General features: G+C 35.3%; 1 protein-coding gene across 1 annotated transcript in view; it reads right to left on the bottom strand.

Annotated features, from left to right (window-relative positions):
* Window positions 1-16,655, bottom strand: part of LOC150098582 (signal transducing adapter molecule 2-like) — a 233,058-nt gene that overhangs the window by 89,954 nt on the left and 126,449 nt on the right. The window contains exon 8 of the mRNA XM_090404857.1: window positions 6,848-6,942. Coding sequence (XP_090260983.1) covers window positions 6,848-6,942 — 95 coding nt within the window. The remainder of the gene's footprint in view (window positions 1-6,847; window positions 6,943-16,655) is intronic.

Raw genomic sequence — 16,655 nt, 5'->3', positions numbered from 1 at the left:
TTCCTAATATCCTCGTTTTTAATATCATACTGCCATTGATGCCATCTGTTCACGCCTCTAATCTTTTTCAGGACTCTCATATCTGCAGTCTCCAGTCTTCGGTCAAGTGTTTTACTTCTGACCCAGCTCTCAGATCCATAAGTTAAAACTGGTTTGAACACCGTCTTGTATACAGCTAATTTAGTGTTCTGACTAATTTCTCTCTTATTCCATATGAATTTATTCAATTGACTTCTCACCATACCAGCTTTGCTGATTCTGTTGTCTATTTCTATATTTAAATTACCATCTTCAGTAAAAATTGTGCCTAAGTAGCTGAAATGTTTTACTCGTTCCACAGGTTTTCCATTCAAAACACAGTTGACATTTTCAATGATTCTGCCTATTTTCATTCTCTTTGTCTTTTTATTGCTGACCTTCATACTATATCTATTACAACAGTTATTCAATTTAGTCAGGGAATCTTGCAAACTTGTAACAGATTTATTTAGAAGTATAACATCGTATGCATAAAGCAAAGAGCTGACATTAACATCTCCAATTCTGATATCATATTTAATACCACTTTCCTTCACAATGTGATCCATATAGATAATGAATAACAGAGGGGATAATGTACATCCTTGTCTCACACCAGATTTAACATTAAACCATCTTCCTGTATTTTCTTCAATTTTAACTGCTGACTTACAACTCAAATAGAGACTAAGTATTGCTTGATATAATGACCCATTCACACTATATAACTGTAGTGTATTGAATAGCTTCTCTCTTGGCACCTTGTCATGTGTGTTTTCCAGATCGACAAAACTTAAATACAGATGTTTGTTATATTCCCATGATTTCTCCACTATTTGTCATAAAGTGAAGATCTGATCCTGACAGCCTCTATTTGGCCTGAATCCAGCTTGTTCTTCACCAACTTTTCTTCCACAATTCTTCTCAACCATTTCTCAAGTATATTTGCATAAATCTTACCAGGAACACTCATTACGGAAATACCTCTGTAATTCTCACATTCAGTTTTATTTCCCTTTTTATATATGGGTACTATGAGAGCTCTACTCCAATCATCCGGAATTCGTCACTCTGTCCAGGCCTTCTGAACTATGCAGTGCAGCCATGTAAGACTTTTATACCACCATATTTCAGCATTTCTGGTCGAATATCATCTACTCCTGCTGCCTTTCCACATTTCAAGGCTTTGATGGCTTTTTTTTACTTCAAGTATGGATATGTATTCCACACTGTATGCCTGTTGAGTGTTTTTTACCACTGTGCTATCACTGCTTATTTCATTTAGCAATTTTTCAAAGTAATTACTCCATATTTCAAGGATATCTTTTTCTCCCATTTTCATGTCACCTTTATCATCTCTAACTCCTTTTACAGCACTCTTTCCCCTTTTCTAAGCTTCTTCAACAACCTCCAGAATATTGTGCCACCTTCTTGATATTTATTTTCTATGTTCTTGTCAAAGTCCTTCCATGACTTTTGTTTAGCTAGTTTTACACACTGTTTAGCTTTCTTACAGTTGTCTCTGTATTCTCTAAGAGCATAAGCTGACTTATTTGACAGGAACTTTTGATTTGCTTTCTTCTTTTCCTTCACTGCCAATAACTTCCTGTGTGCACCATGGAGTTCTGATATTTCTATCCTTGCAGACAACTTCACTGCATGCCTCTCTGGCTGAATCAATCAGGGTTTTCTTCAAGGCTTGCCAGTGAATCTCCAAGATTTAGTTCCTGTTCTCAAACTCGTCCATTTTTTTTTTTCAATAATGTTTGTGTATTTTAGTCTACAGTTCACATCTAGAGCTGCTCAACTTTTATTCGCTTCAAAACTTTCTTACATGTTATTCCTTTCAATATGAAATTCAATTTTATCCTGCTCAAGACTAAATAGTGATCACTTCCAATTTCAAATCCTCTGTGCACTCTAGTGTCTTGCACCAGGGAGAAAACATCACTATCAACAATAACATAGTCAATGAGACTTTTCTTATTCCTTGCCTCTTCTCTCCATGTGAATTTGTGCACATTTTTATGTTGGAATATGGTGTTAATAATAACCAGTCCATGTAATGAGCAGAAATCCAACAAGTATTTACCATTATTATTAGCTTTGCTCTTTTCTCCAAATTTTCCCAAAATATTTTTGTATGTCTCACAATCATTTCCTACTCTGCTATTTAGATCTCCAAAAGGACCAACTTTTCCTTTTTCATTGTCCTCCACTTCTATCTTAGTAAAACCTTCTGTGGGCCCATAGGCACAAAGTAGTCTCATTGTCCAGTTTCCCATTCTCATATTTGCCCACATCACTCCACTTGAGACTGCCTGCCATTCAAGAAAATTAGCCTCATATTTAGTGTTGAATACTATGGCCTGAATTTAACATTTTATATTTATTGCTCAGAAAGATCTCACCAGTTTTTGTCTTTTTTTAAAATTTTATTTCAGTCACCCCTATTATGTCGATGTGGTACTTATCTAATACCTCAGCTAGCTTCATTTCTTTGCTATTCAGGCTTCCTATGTTGAAAGTACCAATCTTTAACTCTGATGATGTTGAGTTTGGGTGTGTTTTCAGATTTGTTCCAATAGCTGACATTTTGCTGTTCGCCCTGGTAAAAACAACCGGGGTCTTGTTTAACCAGGCGACACTCCAGCTGAGATGAAATTTTGCCATGTTGTACCATCATTTTTATTTTGGTTTAAGCCAATAATAATATAATTTGGTCAGCTAAATCCCAAATTGCAGCTCATCTTCTTTCATTCAGTATCCAGGTATATATATCCAAAAGGGTGCACCACAAGAAGGTGAGAATTGGACATTAGGTCAGAAGCCCTGGTCGGTTCTCTGCATTCCTTTAAAGGCTATGTGGAAATCTCCTCTCAGTTATATAGCTTTAACCCTTAAGCACCCCATATTTTGATTTGGGGGTTATAATTGTTTCTATTTTTTTCTATCAGTGGAGAAGATACTAAGTTTTGTTCTTTTCTGGGTTTATCTGTAATTTAAGTTCCTTTACCCATCTTGCTTTTTATTGATTTATTTAGGATTTTTCAGATTGTTGGGGATTACTGCTTGTGAGCCAGATTGCTATATCATCCACATAGCATGCTATTTCTGTGTCATTTATTATGTGAGGATGAATATTGTTCATATAGATGAGAAATAGGAATGGTCTTAGAACAGAACCTTGTAGGACTCCAGCTCAAGTTAGTTGCATGTTGCAATAAATTCAATTAACTTTTACTTTTATTTTTCTTCCTTTCACGAAATCTGAAATCCAAATTAATGCATTCCCCCTTATTCCAGTATCGTATGCAATTTTTATCATCTTTTGTCTCCAAATGTGATCAAAGGCAGCCGTAAGATCCAAGAAGATTGCTGTTATCTTCTTTGGTGTGGTTTATCTTGAAAGCCATCTACAATTGATTGGCAAAGATAAAATAATTGATCTTCTGTATTCTGTTGAGACTTGTATGCAGTTTGGTAAAAGATGATCTTGTTATTTTCTAAGAGCTAATTCATAAGTCTAGTATGCATTATTCTTCCGTTTAGTTTACAGAGAATACTAGTCAAAGATATTGGTCTGTAGCCTCTCACCAGAGGTGAGAGACTCTGATGAGAGGCTACAGACCTAAAAACTCTGGTGACTGTAGTTAGTCACCAGAGTTTTTGTTAGGTTTTAGTAAGGGTATAATGACTGATATTTTCCAGATTTTTGGCAGTTTACCTGTATTCCGAGAAGTATTAAATATCTTTAGAAGGCAGTTTTTGGGTATTTCTCCCATGTTTTTAATGATAAAAATCATATGTCCAAAGATAAGATCAATTCCAGGTGATTTGTCAGGGTCAATTTGACTAATTGCTGTTTCTAATTCTGGCATTGTGAGGTCCTGAGTAAAAGTGTCTTCAAAAGGGTAGGGTCTGGATTGTATTAGCAGATGTTTTACTCCATGAAGAGCATCTGTTCTGACGACAATGTTCTTTAAAGGGATAGATATGGCAATGCTGGGGTGATGGTGTGAGGAAGCATTATGCTTAATGGATGCACCGAGCTATAAGTGCTGGAAAAAAGGACTATGACTGGAAAAAACCAATATTGCAATTAAGTTCTTCAACATCATGTTCGATTGTTCCATAGTGCTGTAGGTGAAGAATTCATTTTTATGGATGATAATGTCATACCGCATCATACATGAGCAGTAGAGATACTTCTGGAGACCAAGGATGTTAATCGAATTGAGTGGGCAGCACAATCCCTGCATCTCTACCCCACAGAGCATGTTTAGAACACAATAAGGAGATGTATTGCTGCTCGAAATCCCCTCTAGACTACAAACAAAGTCTTATTCTTGGAGTGGGCCAGTTTGCCTCAAGAACTCCTGAATCACTTCATGCTAAGCATGGTATGAAGTTGTGATCACATTTCAGGATGGCCATATTCCATACCGAAATGTCTCTCTGCATAATTTTCTGTAAGCATTGCATATTAATTCCTTAACTATGTCCATGGAAATTTTTAACTTTTGCCAAAAATGTACTGCAATTTAATTTGTACAAAATGTATAACACATTTTTTGTGTAATATAACATATTAATATGCTGGCAATAAATTTATGTCCACATTTGGCTGTAGTCATGAAAATGTTTTCATATATACAGGTAAAAATGTAATTCATCCTTTTTTTTTTCCTGAAATGAACATATAGTAAATCATATTTATGTTAACAGTTTGTCAAACTTTGGAAACACACACACACACACACATTATTTTTTTTTTTCAAAGTTTGACAAACTGTTAACATAAATATTATTTATTATATATTCATATAATAAATAGTATGTGCGTGCGCACATGCATGCATGCACGTGCGCGCATGCACACACCCACACGGCAGATTCCAGTTAATTAGGGCAGCTGTTTATTTGGGATAAATATTGAAGAATGGAAACAAACCGAGAATATAACCCAAAGTTACTTTGTTTATTTGGACCACCTTGCCACTTTATCAAGACAGTTGCTGTAGATGGCACACGTGTAGTGAGTTGCATTGAGAGTGCTGCTGTCAGTCAGTGTAGGGATACAGAGTAGAGAGAACGTGCATATTTTGACAGTGTGACGATGCTACTTACAATGACTGCTAAGCAGCACACTTTTGATTAAAACAGGTGTGTGTGTGAAGTTTTTAGTAAAAAGTGTAACAAACAGTGTAGCAATTTTTTTTTGTTGTTTTTTTATAAGGTCCCTGTCAAGATGCCAAGGAAAGATCTAATGTTAGCAGATAAAATAGCCTTACTTGACAAAATAAAAAGCTAACTGTCTAACACCAGTCATCGTCACATGGCAGAAATAACTGGTGTTTCAAAATCTACAATTGCACTTTTGTTAGGTTTGTTAGGCCAGCAGGACAAATGCAAGAAGAATGGGCATTGGGAAATGGACAACAAGAAAAATTCCAAAAACAGAAGTAAGGCAAAGATCCAGACGTTGAGGAGGCCCTCAATTAATGGTTGCGTGTTAATGGTCAAATGTTAAAAAACAAATCAGGAGAGTTTGCTCTCCTGATTTGTTTTTTAACATTTTTAGGAATTTTTAACATTTTTAAAATTTTTAGAAATCTGGGCTATGTGAGTTTTAAAGATGCAGATGGTTGGTTATTGTGATGAAATAAAATTAAAAAAGGCACACAGTAAGAAGGAGAGTGCTAATACTGCAGGCGTTGAATAGTGGAAATTAACTAAACTATCCAAATTGCTGCAGAAGTTTAGTCCTGATGAATTCCATGATGCTGATGAAACAGGCCTGTTTTATGGTGTCACACCAGATGGTTCCCTGAGCTATAAACTTGCAGTGCTGTCAGGTTAATAAAAAAGCAACAGATTGCATTACCATGTTGTGCAGCTGTAACATGTCAGGAAGCTGTTAGCATGACACGACGTGATCTAAGATAATCTAAACTCTAATGATACCAAAACACAGTCCTGTTTTATTTCACATAAGAAACATCATATGTCACCTCTCATTGCATTTGATAATATTCAGCTCTGTATGAAAGATCAGATCAATTTTGTTAAACACAACAGCAAAAGAATATGTAATATTATCAATATAAAATGTCTAGTAATTAGGAAAATATCACAGAGCTTAGATTTAATGATTAAAAAGAATAAAACTGAAAGTTCCATTTCTAAATTTAGGTATTTGGAAAGATTTCTCTCAGAAAATGCCAAGCACTGATAAAAAAACAATAGCCACGAATCAAGTCAGTAAATTCTTAACCATTCATGGTTAAGAATTTATTCAAAAAGGTGAACTAGTGAACTAGAGAACAAACAGAAGTTTTAGAAAAAGCAAGAAAGGAAAGAGAAAAATTCTCAACAATATTCAGAAGGGGAGACAAACCTACATTCCAGAACTAAAAAAAAAAAAAATAAAAAAAAAAATAAGAGATCCACCAAGAACATTTATCCGGCAACAGAAAGAAAACATAAAGGCAACCTACTCAGACATCACTAAGGAATTTTATCATCTGCTGGATGTCATGTAGTAAAAGATACTACCAAATGCTGAGTGACTCAGAGGAACTCATCCTTGAAATGGATCAAATCAAAATTATACTTTCATTTGAGTCTGATGTTAGCTACTATTTTAGCACAAGACATCTTACAATAAAAATTAGTTAAGAATATACTTTTTCTTTAGTTATTTATTTGCAGCATTTCCATGAAAAAAAAAAAAAAAAGGAACTACCTGCTATGTGCAGCAATTTTTTAAACAGCATAATTAATGTATAATAAATAATAATAAGCAATAATGTATTATATTACATACTTGCTGATTCCAGCTCTGTTAGATCTGTAGTGACAAAATTAGCAGGAAACAATCCTTCACCTCTATGATTAGAACCTTTCCACCAATTTGGATCACTAAATGATTTATAAAAGAATCAAATTATAAAATATAAGAACAGCATGTATTTATTGCATGCTATAAACAGATATGTGTAAGTTTTTTTTTTTTTTTTCAAATATCCAATCATTTAATCTGATTAACCTGCAAAGAGCACGTGCATGCAAGCACACACACATACGCACACAAAAAAATTCCCATTATATGCTCACTGGCATTGCCTCTATCAAAGCTTAGTTGTTCTTCAGTTACACTTTCTTCCTATAAGAAATGTATATGAAACTTGAATTATTTTGACAATCTCACTGTCTCCTGGTTCAAAAATAGCCTTTATTGACTGACTGACTATGAATTAAAAAACATGTTTTTGTGATACAAATCACAGAATTATAAATTTGGAGAAACTTTTTCAGACAGTTCAAGTTAGGTCAACTTTGGAGCAGGCACTGACCTAACTCGGAAACAGGCATTCCGCTCCTGGAAACTTAGCTTTTTAATTCTGCAACTCACAAGAATCATTCACAATTTCAGACCATATAATGTAAGTGGTTGCCTGTTGTACTCTTGAAACTTTCAAAATCATCAGCAGTTGTGAACTCCATGTGATGAATGACTAAGAACAGAGACCAGACACCTACTCCCTATGGGGAATAATGACATTTATATACAACAAAAATCCTCTAATGCCTTATATTTCTAAAGTGAGTAGGCAGATCCCTTTAATTCAACTAATTTTTCTTTTTTTTCAAAGTTCAATAGAAAGCCAGTCTCCAGCCATCAGTGATAGTTAGGCCAAACTATTAATGAATCATGGCAGAAAAGTGCTGTCGCTTTGTGGCTATAACCCTAACAGGTATATATTCTGTTTGAAAAGTGTGGATTCTATGTCCCATTTTAAATGGAAGACTAAAAACACTCAAGTTTTTGAGGGGGAAAATATCTGAATGTAGCAAAGATGAGAATAAGCCAAAGTAAGGTCTAGAAAAAGTTTTCTTCTTCATGAATACAAACAAGGCTACTACACAGGCACCCAAACTGGATTTCTTTTTAATTTAAATGCAGGAAAATTCCAGGAGGGAAAACTCCACTTGCCTGTGCCGAAGATTCATGAACTCCGGAAATGACTGAAGAAAAGCCTAAAAAAAAGTTGTTCTAATGGTAACTAGAAGTGAACCTATAATGATCTTTCTTCAGATGGTTCAGTATATAGAAACACTATTTTCATGAGAATACACAAGCGCCCAAAAGAGATTTATTTCTTATTTTCATTTAAATACTGGAAAAATGTCCTTAGAAATTCTTAATAAAGCAGATACTAAAAACTAAAAATTTTATGAATACAGTTTGAGAGAAAAAAAAAGGAGAATATTGTGTGCAAGAGCATATTCAGAGATAATTTCTGAATGGTAGAAGATAAAACAGTAGGTGAACAGAAATCTGGCTATGGTTCTGCAACAAAGATAGGGCATGAAAAAAATCTGAATGCTTAAAAATATTTCTCTTTCTACTCTTGTACAGGGGGTCCTCGACCTATGTCATCCTCGACATGCATCATTTTGACTTTACAGCGGTAATCCCATAAATAATTTAAAAAATAAATTTCGACTTGAAGCAGGACGACGTAAAATTCAAATGTCACGGGTGAACTTGTTTGTGAGCGGGGCAGAAGAATACGGCGTTTGTTTGGGAGAGGTGGCATCGCTTGGGTCCCTTCATACACTCTTTGGGTACTGCGTGCTTTGTTTACATCCGCTCTCTCACTTTTGTGTTTGTGTTTTTTTGCGACTTTTTACCCTTCAATATGGCTCCCCAAACATAAGGCAGACTCTTCCGATGGCAGTGTGTCGAAGAAAATGAAAGCCATTGCATTAGAAGTGAAATTAGACATTATTAAAAGGGAGAAACGCCAACGAACATCGGTCGCACGTTGAACTTAAGTCGTACCACAGTTAGGACTATTATCAAGGATAAAGTTTGCATCCTTGAACACGTGAAAGGATTGATGCCCATGAAACTGACTGTGATTACGAAAAACGTAGTAAGCTCATGATTGAGATGGAAAGACTTCTTGTTCTTTTTTGTCATTTTTCTGTACTATACAGTAATTATGTTCTCTCTTTCATTTTCCTATGGCCTAGTTCTATTTCTTGATATATACGTATGACTTTAGGATGTTTTAGGTTAGGTAAGTAACTTAGGCTATGGTAATTCCGACTTGCAATGAAAATCGCCTTACGTCAGTCCATAGGAACGGATCGCCGACGTAACTTGAGGACCCCCTGTATAGACACCTAAGGGCAAGCATCTACAAGATATGGGGTACAGTTTGCCATTCTTCTATATACTCTAGGAGGATATTATAAGACTGATGAACTAACCGAACACCCAATCAAGGTAAAGGAAGAAAGCGATATGCTCCTGATGCCCTCTCAAACATACTTGAAAGTTGTGGTGCAGAAATGATATTTCTATTAAGTTAAGGGGATAATAAATCCTTCATTATTTTAAAGCCAGATATGAAACTCTGAGATTGAAATCTAAGAGTTTCATGCCAAAGAACTATTGGCGAGTTCAAGCGTAAGTCAACACCTGGGTGGTACAACACTAGGGCAACTTGTGTCAAAGGTGGAGCAAGCTCCGTCACTATCCTTAATATTTTCTCATAATGTAAAACGCAGCTCCTAGGAGATGTATTACTGTTTTACATTATGAGGAGAGGTAACTACCCAGACCGGTTTTGACCTTTATTGAGGTCTCATCAGTGAGTAGGTAGACTACTCACTGATGACGACCTGGAATACCAAGGTTTAAGTGAACCAAACTTACATATATCTCCGGCGTACCCATATATTATTATTACTACAATAAAGAACCAAGAGGCTATTTTTCCGGCAGCATAAATTAAGTTAAGGGGATAATAAATCCCTCATTATTTAAAATGCTGGATACGAAACTCTGAGATCAAAATCTAAGAGTTTCATGCTGAAGAACTATTGGCGAGTCCAAGCGTAAGTCAACACTAGGGCAGAGTTTCGTATCCGGCTTTAAAATAATGAGGGATTTATTATCCCCTTAACTTAATTTACGCCGCTGTAAAAATAGCCTCTTGGCTCTTTATCATAGTAATAATAATATATGGGTACACCGGTCTGGCAATTCGTTAGTAGGGGTATATGTAAGTTCAATTCACTTAAACCTTGGTATTCCAGGTCTACCTACTCATTGATGAGACCTCAATAAAGGTCGAAACCGGTCTGGGTAGTGACCTCTCTTCATAATGTAAAACATTAATACATCTCCTAGGAGCTGTTTTACATTATGAGAAAATATTAAGGATAGTGACGGAGCTTGCTCCACCTTTGACACGAGTTGCCCTAGTTTTGTACTGCCCAGGTGTTGACTTATGTTTGGACTCATCAATAGTTCTTCGGCATGAAACTCTTAGATTTCGATAGATTCCGATCTCCAAGTTTCGTAATTTCGTAAAAGGTCATTAACATGATGGGCACTGGATAAACTATTGCTGCACTTGCTCATGGAGTGGGATGTGACAAATTGTATCATACTTCTGTTCGATGGCATACAAAAAATTATAGCACTGATTTCTATAAAAACCAAAACTATATAGAAGGAAAAAAGAATGCTAATTTCAGTGTGTGTGTATGTATATATGTACACACACACACACACACACACACACACACGGTCCACCTTTGCTCCGAGTTGCCCGGTGTTGTACTACCTAACCTTAGTCCTGAAGATATTTTCAGGCGCAAACTTTGTTTGCTCACACTTGAATAAAGAATTAAACTAAATTTATTACAGTAAAACCCCCTTTTTTTACACTTTTCAGAGGATTGATGGAAAAAAGTGTAAATAGCAGGAAATGTAAAAAAACATTAAAAAAGGCTAAAAGATGACTTACTGCTAGTATGCGAGTCTACATACTAGATTACAAAATTTAATAACTGAAAATAAATGAATTTACAATTACTTACATTTATCTATTTAAAAAAATCTTTAATTGTTGATTGTTTTTGCTTTTCGTTTTTTTTTGACATAGCGCCGGATTGCTTTGCATTGAGTTCAATGCTTGACCTGTTTTTTAGTATCATGTTCAAAGTGGACATGGAGAGTCCAAGATCTTTTGCTAAATGCACATGTGTTCCGGCATGCCAATCTACACATCGCAGAATTGCCATCTTTTCTTCTACCGAAATACATTTTCTGTCTTTTTTCTCCATGTTACTAACATGGATAATCTACCACCGCAACTTTCACATGCTAAATTAAGTAGCAGAAATTCTGCAACATCAATTCGTACTGTGATCGAAAAATCACGGTATCGCTCATCACTGCTGCAAGCGTGCAAGTCACCGTGATGGCAGAAACAAAACTACAGTCGAAAGCAATGCCATCTGGGAAAAGAAATGTGCAGATTTTCGCAGAAATTGATTCAAAAATCAGTATTGCCACCCAAGAAAAAAAACGCAAATCACGGGAAATAACGTCCACATTATAGTTGTTAATGGCAGGAAAACAATATATCGTAAGAATAGGCCTTAAGACGGGACCAACGGAAAATGACGTAAATTGCGGGAACGTAAAAACGGGGTTTTACTGTATATATAAATAGCCAATAATCAAGAGAAACTATATATTTCTATAGGATATTATTTAAATTAAATTTACTACACCTTTAGTAAGTTAAGTAGGTTGATGTATAATTACATCAACCTACATTAGTCAGACATAAACCATTTATATATTATTTTGACATATTTAAGGGGGAGGGGGCATGAATACAAACAAGATTCGTTTCAAATATTCTAAAAATATATATCCCAACTATTCTTTCAAGACTGGAATGAATATAACGAATAACATTCCCTCCTGCTATACCGTCCATTTCAAAATAATGGATGATGAAACTGATTAAGGAAAATTTATTATTATAAGAATTTCAACAATTTCATATCCTACTGTTTATTTTTTCATACTTCAAAAAATTTAGTTTTCAAAATTTATTTTCAAGAAAAGTCCCTTTAATCCTTTACTCGTTACTAGAAATCACCTGAGATAAAGGTGAAATATGAAATTAAGCTTTATACAAAATTTGCATTTCAAATCCTGTGTATATTAATACAGAAATATGTCATAATATAAGATTTTTAATTTTCTTTGGTAAATTAAATAAAAGAGAATACATTTGGTCGTGGACTTGTGACCGACTTCCATTCTGGCTGACAGGTCGTATGTCGGCCATGTGTGTATATATATATATATACAGGGTGTTCGGGATAAATTTGACATATTTATAATTAATTATATTTTTCCGTAAGTTACATGTATTAACACACACTTCTCTTCATTTAAAAGTTTGGACTCTTCTTCATTCATATACAAGATGTCAGAAAGGATGGATAGCTGGAACCCACCTGAATCATGGAAGAGAATAACTTGTATCATGATGATTCGTGCCTGCCATCAAAATAAGGATATTACGACTGCTGCCCAATGCTCCCTGAATACAGTAAAAACAATCAGGCATGAACTAGAGACTTGCAATGGTGACTACGAGGATGTAGCAAGAAGAAAGATCCCTAGCAGACGATCTGATTGCGTTCGTACAGCAGAATTCCTCGCAAATCTGCAGGAACAGGTGTTGAAGAACCCTGGCATTGGAATTCGGGCTTTGTTCGTGGAGTTGCTAACTGTAGTCAAGCCCTGGATAACAAGGGTAGCCAATGGTAGGCCGTATGTATGGCAGCAGGATTCGGCCCCTTGCCACACCTCTGGGAAAAGTCAAAAATGGTTGTCTGAAAATTTCTACGACTTCACCAGTCCAAATGTTTGGCCTCCAAACTCCCCAGACCTTAACCCCATGGATTATTTTGTATGGGGCGCAGTTGAAAAAGACACCAATCGCACTTCCAGTAATACAAAAGCCCAGTTAATGGATAAAATTAAAACAGTTTTTGCGGCCCTTCCCAGGGAGACTGTAGCATCAGCTTGTTCGAGGTTCCGAAGCAGAATTGAAGCTGTGATCGATGCTAATGGTGGTTATTTTGAGTAAATCTTGTTGATAGTATTGTAATTAACTCTGCCTGTAATGTTTTTTTGTCAATTCATTAAATTTAATAGATACAAAGAAGATTTTCTTTTTCCTTACGAAACTGTCAAATTTATCCCGAACACCCTGTATATATATTAACAGTATTCTTTAACCTTTCTAATCTTTTTATCATCTTTATAATTTAGTTTTATAATCTTTTAAATTTATAATTATGTATATTGTACGTAATGTGAAAAATAATACTGTATGTACTCTACTGTAAACACAAAAATACAATCTAAAATTAATATAAAAATTAATACAAATGAAATTTACAAAATCAATTTTTAATCTTTGTGCTGGGTTGTGGATCGTCAGGGTCATGTTCTTGGGTTGAGGTAGGTGATGTTCTCTTGATGAGGAATATGCTGAGCTTTGTTTGAACAGTTTGTTTCTTTTTTTCTTCATATATCTCATGATAACAATGCACAGCATCTTGAATGATACGTTTAACCTTTGTGAATTGTTCGACATTAGGGTCCATTGCTTAGAAACTGGCAAGAGCTTTATTCAGTTGCGAAAAAGAATCTAATAAACTCTTTGCAGTGAATTTCTTTTCTGGCTCCTCTTCTTCTTTCTCTTTTTCCTCTCTAGCTTTTTCTTCCGATACTCTCTCTGCTTCCAATTCAATCAACTCTTCATCCGAAAGTTCTTTTATTTCACAATCTAGCAACTCCTCTATGTCTTCTATTTCACATTCTAATTTAAGATTTTTTGCAAGTTTAACTATTTTTTCTGTAATCACTTCCAGTTCCTCTCCTTTTTCAAATCCTTCAAATGTATTCATACATATAGTTATCATACGCGCAGCTGCCTGATTTATTAATTTATTCTTTTTTTTTTTTTTTTTGTGGTTGTAAGTGCAGACGCTCATAAGTCGACGACCAGGTGTATATGATTTAACAAAAGTAACGATTGTGATGTTTTTTATTGTATTTTTTTATTTTTGACTGTATACAGAAGACAATAATGGAAACTGTATTGCTCAACTTACAATTTTTACAATAGTTGCTTTTGGCAGAAAAATGAGAACAGAATTTAAGACCGTGCATTAACATCAATCATTTCAGTAAAATTATGGAGACTACAACCATGTTAGGAATAATTACTTTAATTTCCTGACGTTTCAACCTTCATATGGGATAATAATTACAATAATAATAATGTTTGAATGTTGAGACAAATGAATGAGCATATTTCTGCCAAAAGCAACTATTGTAAAAATTGTAAGTTGAGCAATACAGTTTCCATTATTGTCTTCTGTATACAGTCAAAAATAAAAAAATACAATAAAAAACATCACAGTAAAATAAAAAATAAAAAACAAAAATAAAAAAATACAATAAGCATACTCTGCTCTCAAACTAGTTGAGAGCAGAGTATGCTTAATCTGCCCTGTTCATCATTTATATGGATCTGTTATGTAGAAAAGTAGTTGAGAGCAGAGTATGCTTAATCTGCCCTGTTCATCATTTATATGGATCTGTTATGTAGAAAAGTAGTATTATACTTATCAAAATTGCAAATGTAATCTCGGTTATTTCCTTTAAGAAAGATCTTGATCAGACCTTATATGGATTAGATTACTTTTTGCACAGAATTGCTCTCCTGGTTTTCAAGTTAGTGAGGATATGTTAGAATTGGTTGGATCTGGAAGAATATGTTTGGTAGCAGGATTATTCGCCAGCTGATCAGCAGGGCTGCTGCAAGAGGGGAGACAAGAGATCTGGGGGATGATGAGTGACAAAAAACTGAACTTTAGGGAACATATCACAAAGGTGGTGAAGGTAACCCAGAGATTACCTTCACCACCTTTGTATTATTGATTAGACCACACTTAGACTATTGTTCTCAAATTTGCTCCCCAGGATTAATTAATAACAAAGAAGAAGATAACAAAGATGGTTTCAGGTCTCTACAATGTTCATTATGAGGATCGGCTGAGGGAATGTGGACTGCAGAGTTTGGTGGATAGAAGGAGAGGTGATATGATTGAGACTTTTAAACTGTTGAGAGATAGTTACAGGGTTGAAACTGGGAAGTTCTTTCGCTTGGTGGAACAACGGGAAGGACTGATGACAAGGGGCAATTCCTGGAAGTTGCAGAAGGAGGCTGTGAGCAAGAGAGTGAGGAGTAGTTTCTTTGCATGGGTGGCTGAACCGTGGATGCATTGCCTGATAGAGTGGTGAGAACAAGAATGGTCAATGAGTTCAGGTAGTGGTATGATAGACTGTGTTTCCTAGGAAGGACCTCCCACAATGAGTCTATTGACACCATGGAGACATGAATAATAATAATAATATTAAGATCATCACCGTTATTCTATTGGCCTGACCTCTGGTGTGTGTGTGTGGGGGGGGACTTACATCAAAGCTATATTCTATTTATAACATCATCAGAGAACAAATTCATATAGATAGTTTTAACACAGCACCTAAAACCATAATTTATAAAGAATCTTGTTATATTAAAGTTAAGATCCTAGATTGTTTACAGTCCTGATATAATTAACTTAGACCAAAAGGTTAAGTGTGTAGAATATGTACCATCCACATTCTTGGAATTTTTAGACCACCATTATTGTTAAGATTAGGGTGGTTGATAAGAATTTCACAGGCGACCTTCAATTTACACTCATACCACGTTTTGGTGTGATGTAAACAACAGGTGCCTTTCCAGTCAATTCTATGTAGAGTATTCAGAGGATGATCAGAAAGGCCAGATTAACCATAGTTATTAAATTTAATGTGCTATTTATGTTCTTTTTTCAGATAGGAATTGTGCATCTAGTTTCACATATATAGGACAAATTACAGGTGCAATGAATATGGTATACTCCAGGGTCGACCAGTGGAGGAAGTGAATCCTTGGATGTGTTGAATAAGTTCTTTAATTTTGCAGGAGGTTTAAAGGTGGCATTAAGGTTATATTTCTGTAGTATTCTGCTTAAACAGAATACTACAGAAAGACAACCTTATAGTGTGCACTCAGTCCATGAACTGAAGGACCCAGATAATGGCAAACGAATAATCTTCTACATATGGTTAAGCTCATTTGCTGAAGAACATGGTAAAGAGATGCTTGATTCAGTTTCATTCAGTAATGAGGCCTGGTTTCACCTCAGTGGGTATGTAAATAGTCAAAACAATAGGATTGGTCATGTGAAAATCCACATGCTTTTCATAAAAAAGTTTTGCATTCTCAAAAATTGGAGTTTGACGTGTAATATCATGCCATTGTATAGTGGGACCCATTTTCTTTGAAATGATGGTGAACAGTTCTGTCTACCAAGACATCATTACACAGTTCATGGCATTCCTCAATGTCAGTGGATGCATTGTTGGTTCAGAATAGTGTCCATACATTTTTTGCAAGAATTTCTGCTGACCATCTCATCTTGAAAGAATTGTGGCCTCCAAGATCACCAGATTTTTTTCCTTTGTGGGTATCTCAAAGGTGTTGTTTATCAGAATAATCCTCACATACTGGATGAACATTTCAACAGCGACTGAAAACATCAGTGTGCAGGTGCTTCACAGGTGGCATCAAACCTATTAACATAAGGCCACCTCCTTTGCATTCACAAAGGAGGTGGCCACTTTCGACATATGTTAT

This window comes from Typopeltis vanoorti, chromosome 15, assembly GCF_054136105.1.
Source record: "Typopeltis vanoorti isolate ZY-2024b chromosome 15, IOZ_Tvanoo_1.0, whole genome shotgun sequence".
Classification (NCBI taxonomy): Eukaryota; Metazoa; Arthropoda; class Arachnida; order Uropygi; family Thelyphonidae; genus Typopeltis; species Typopeltis vanoorti.
Note: the sequence above shows the minus strand (reverse complement) of the source record. Positions and strands in the feature narration are given on the sequence as shown.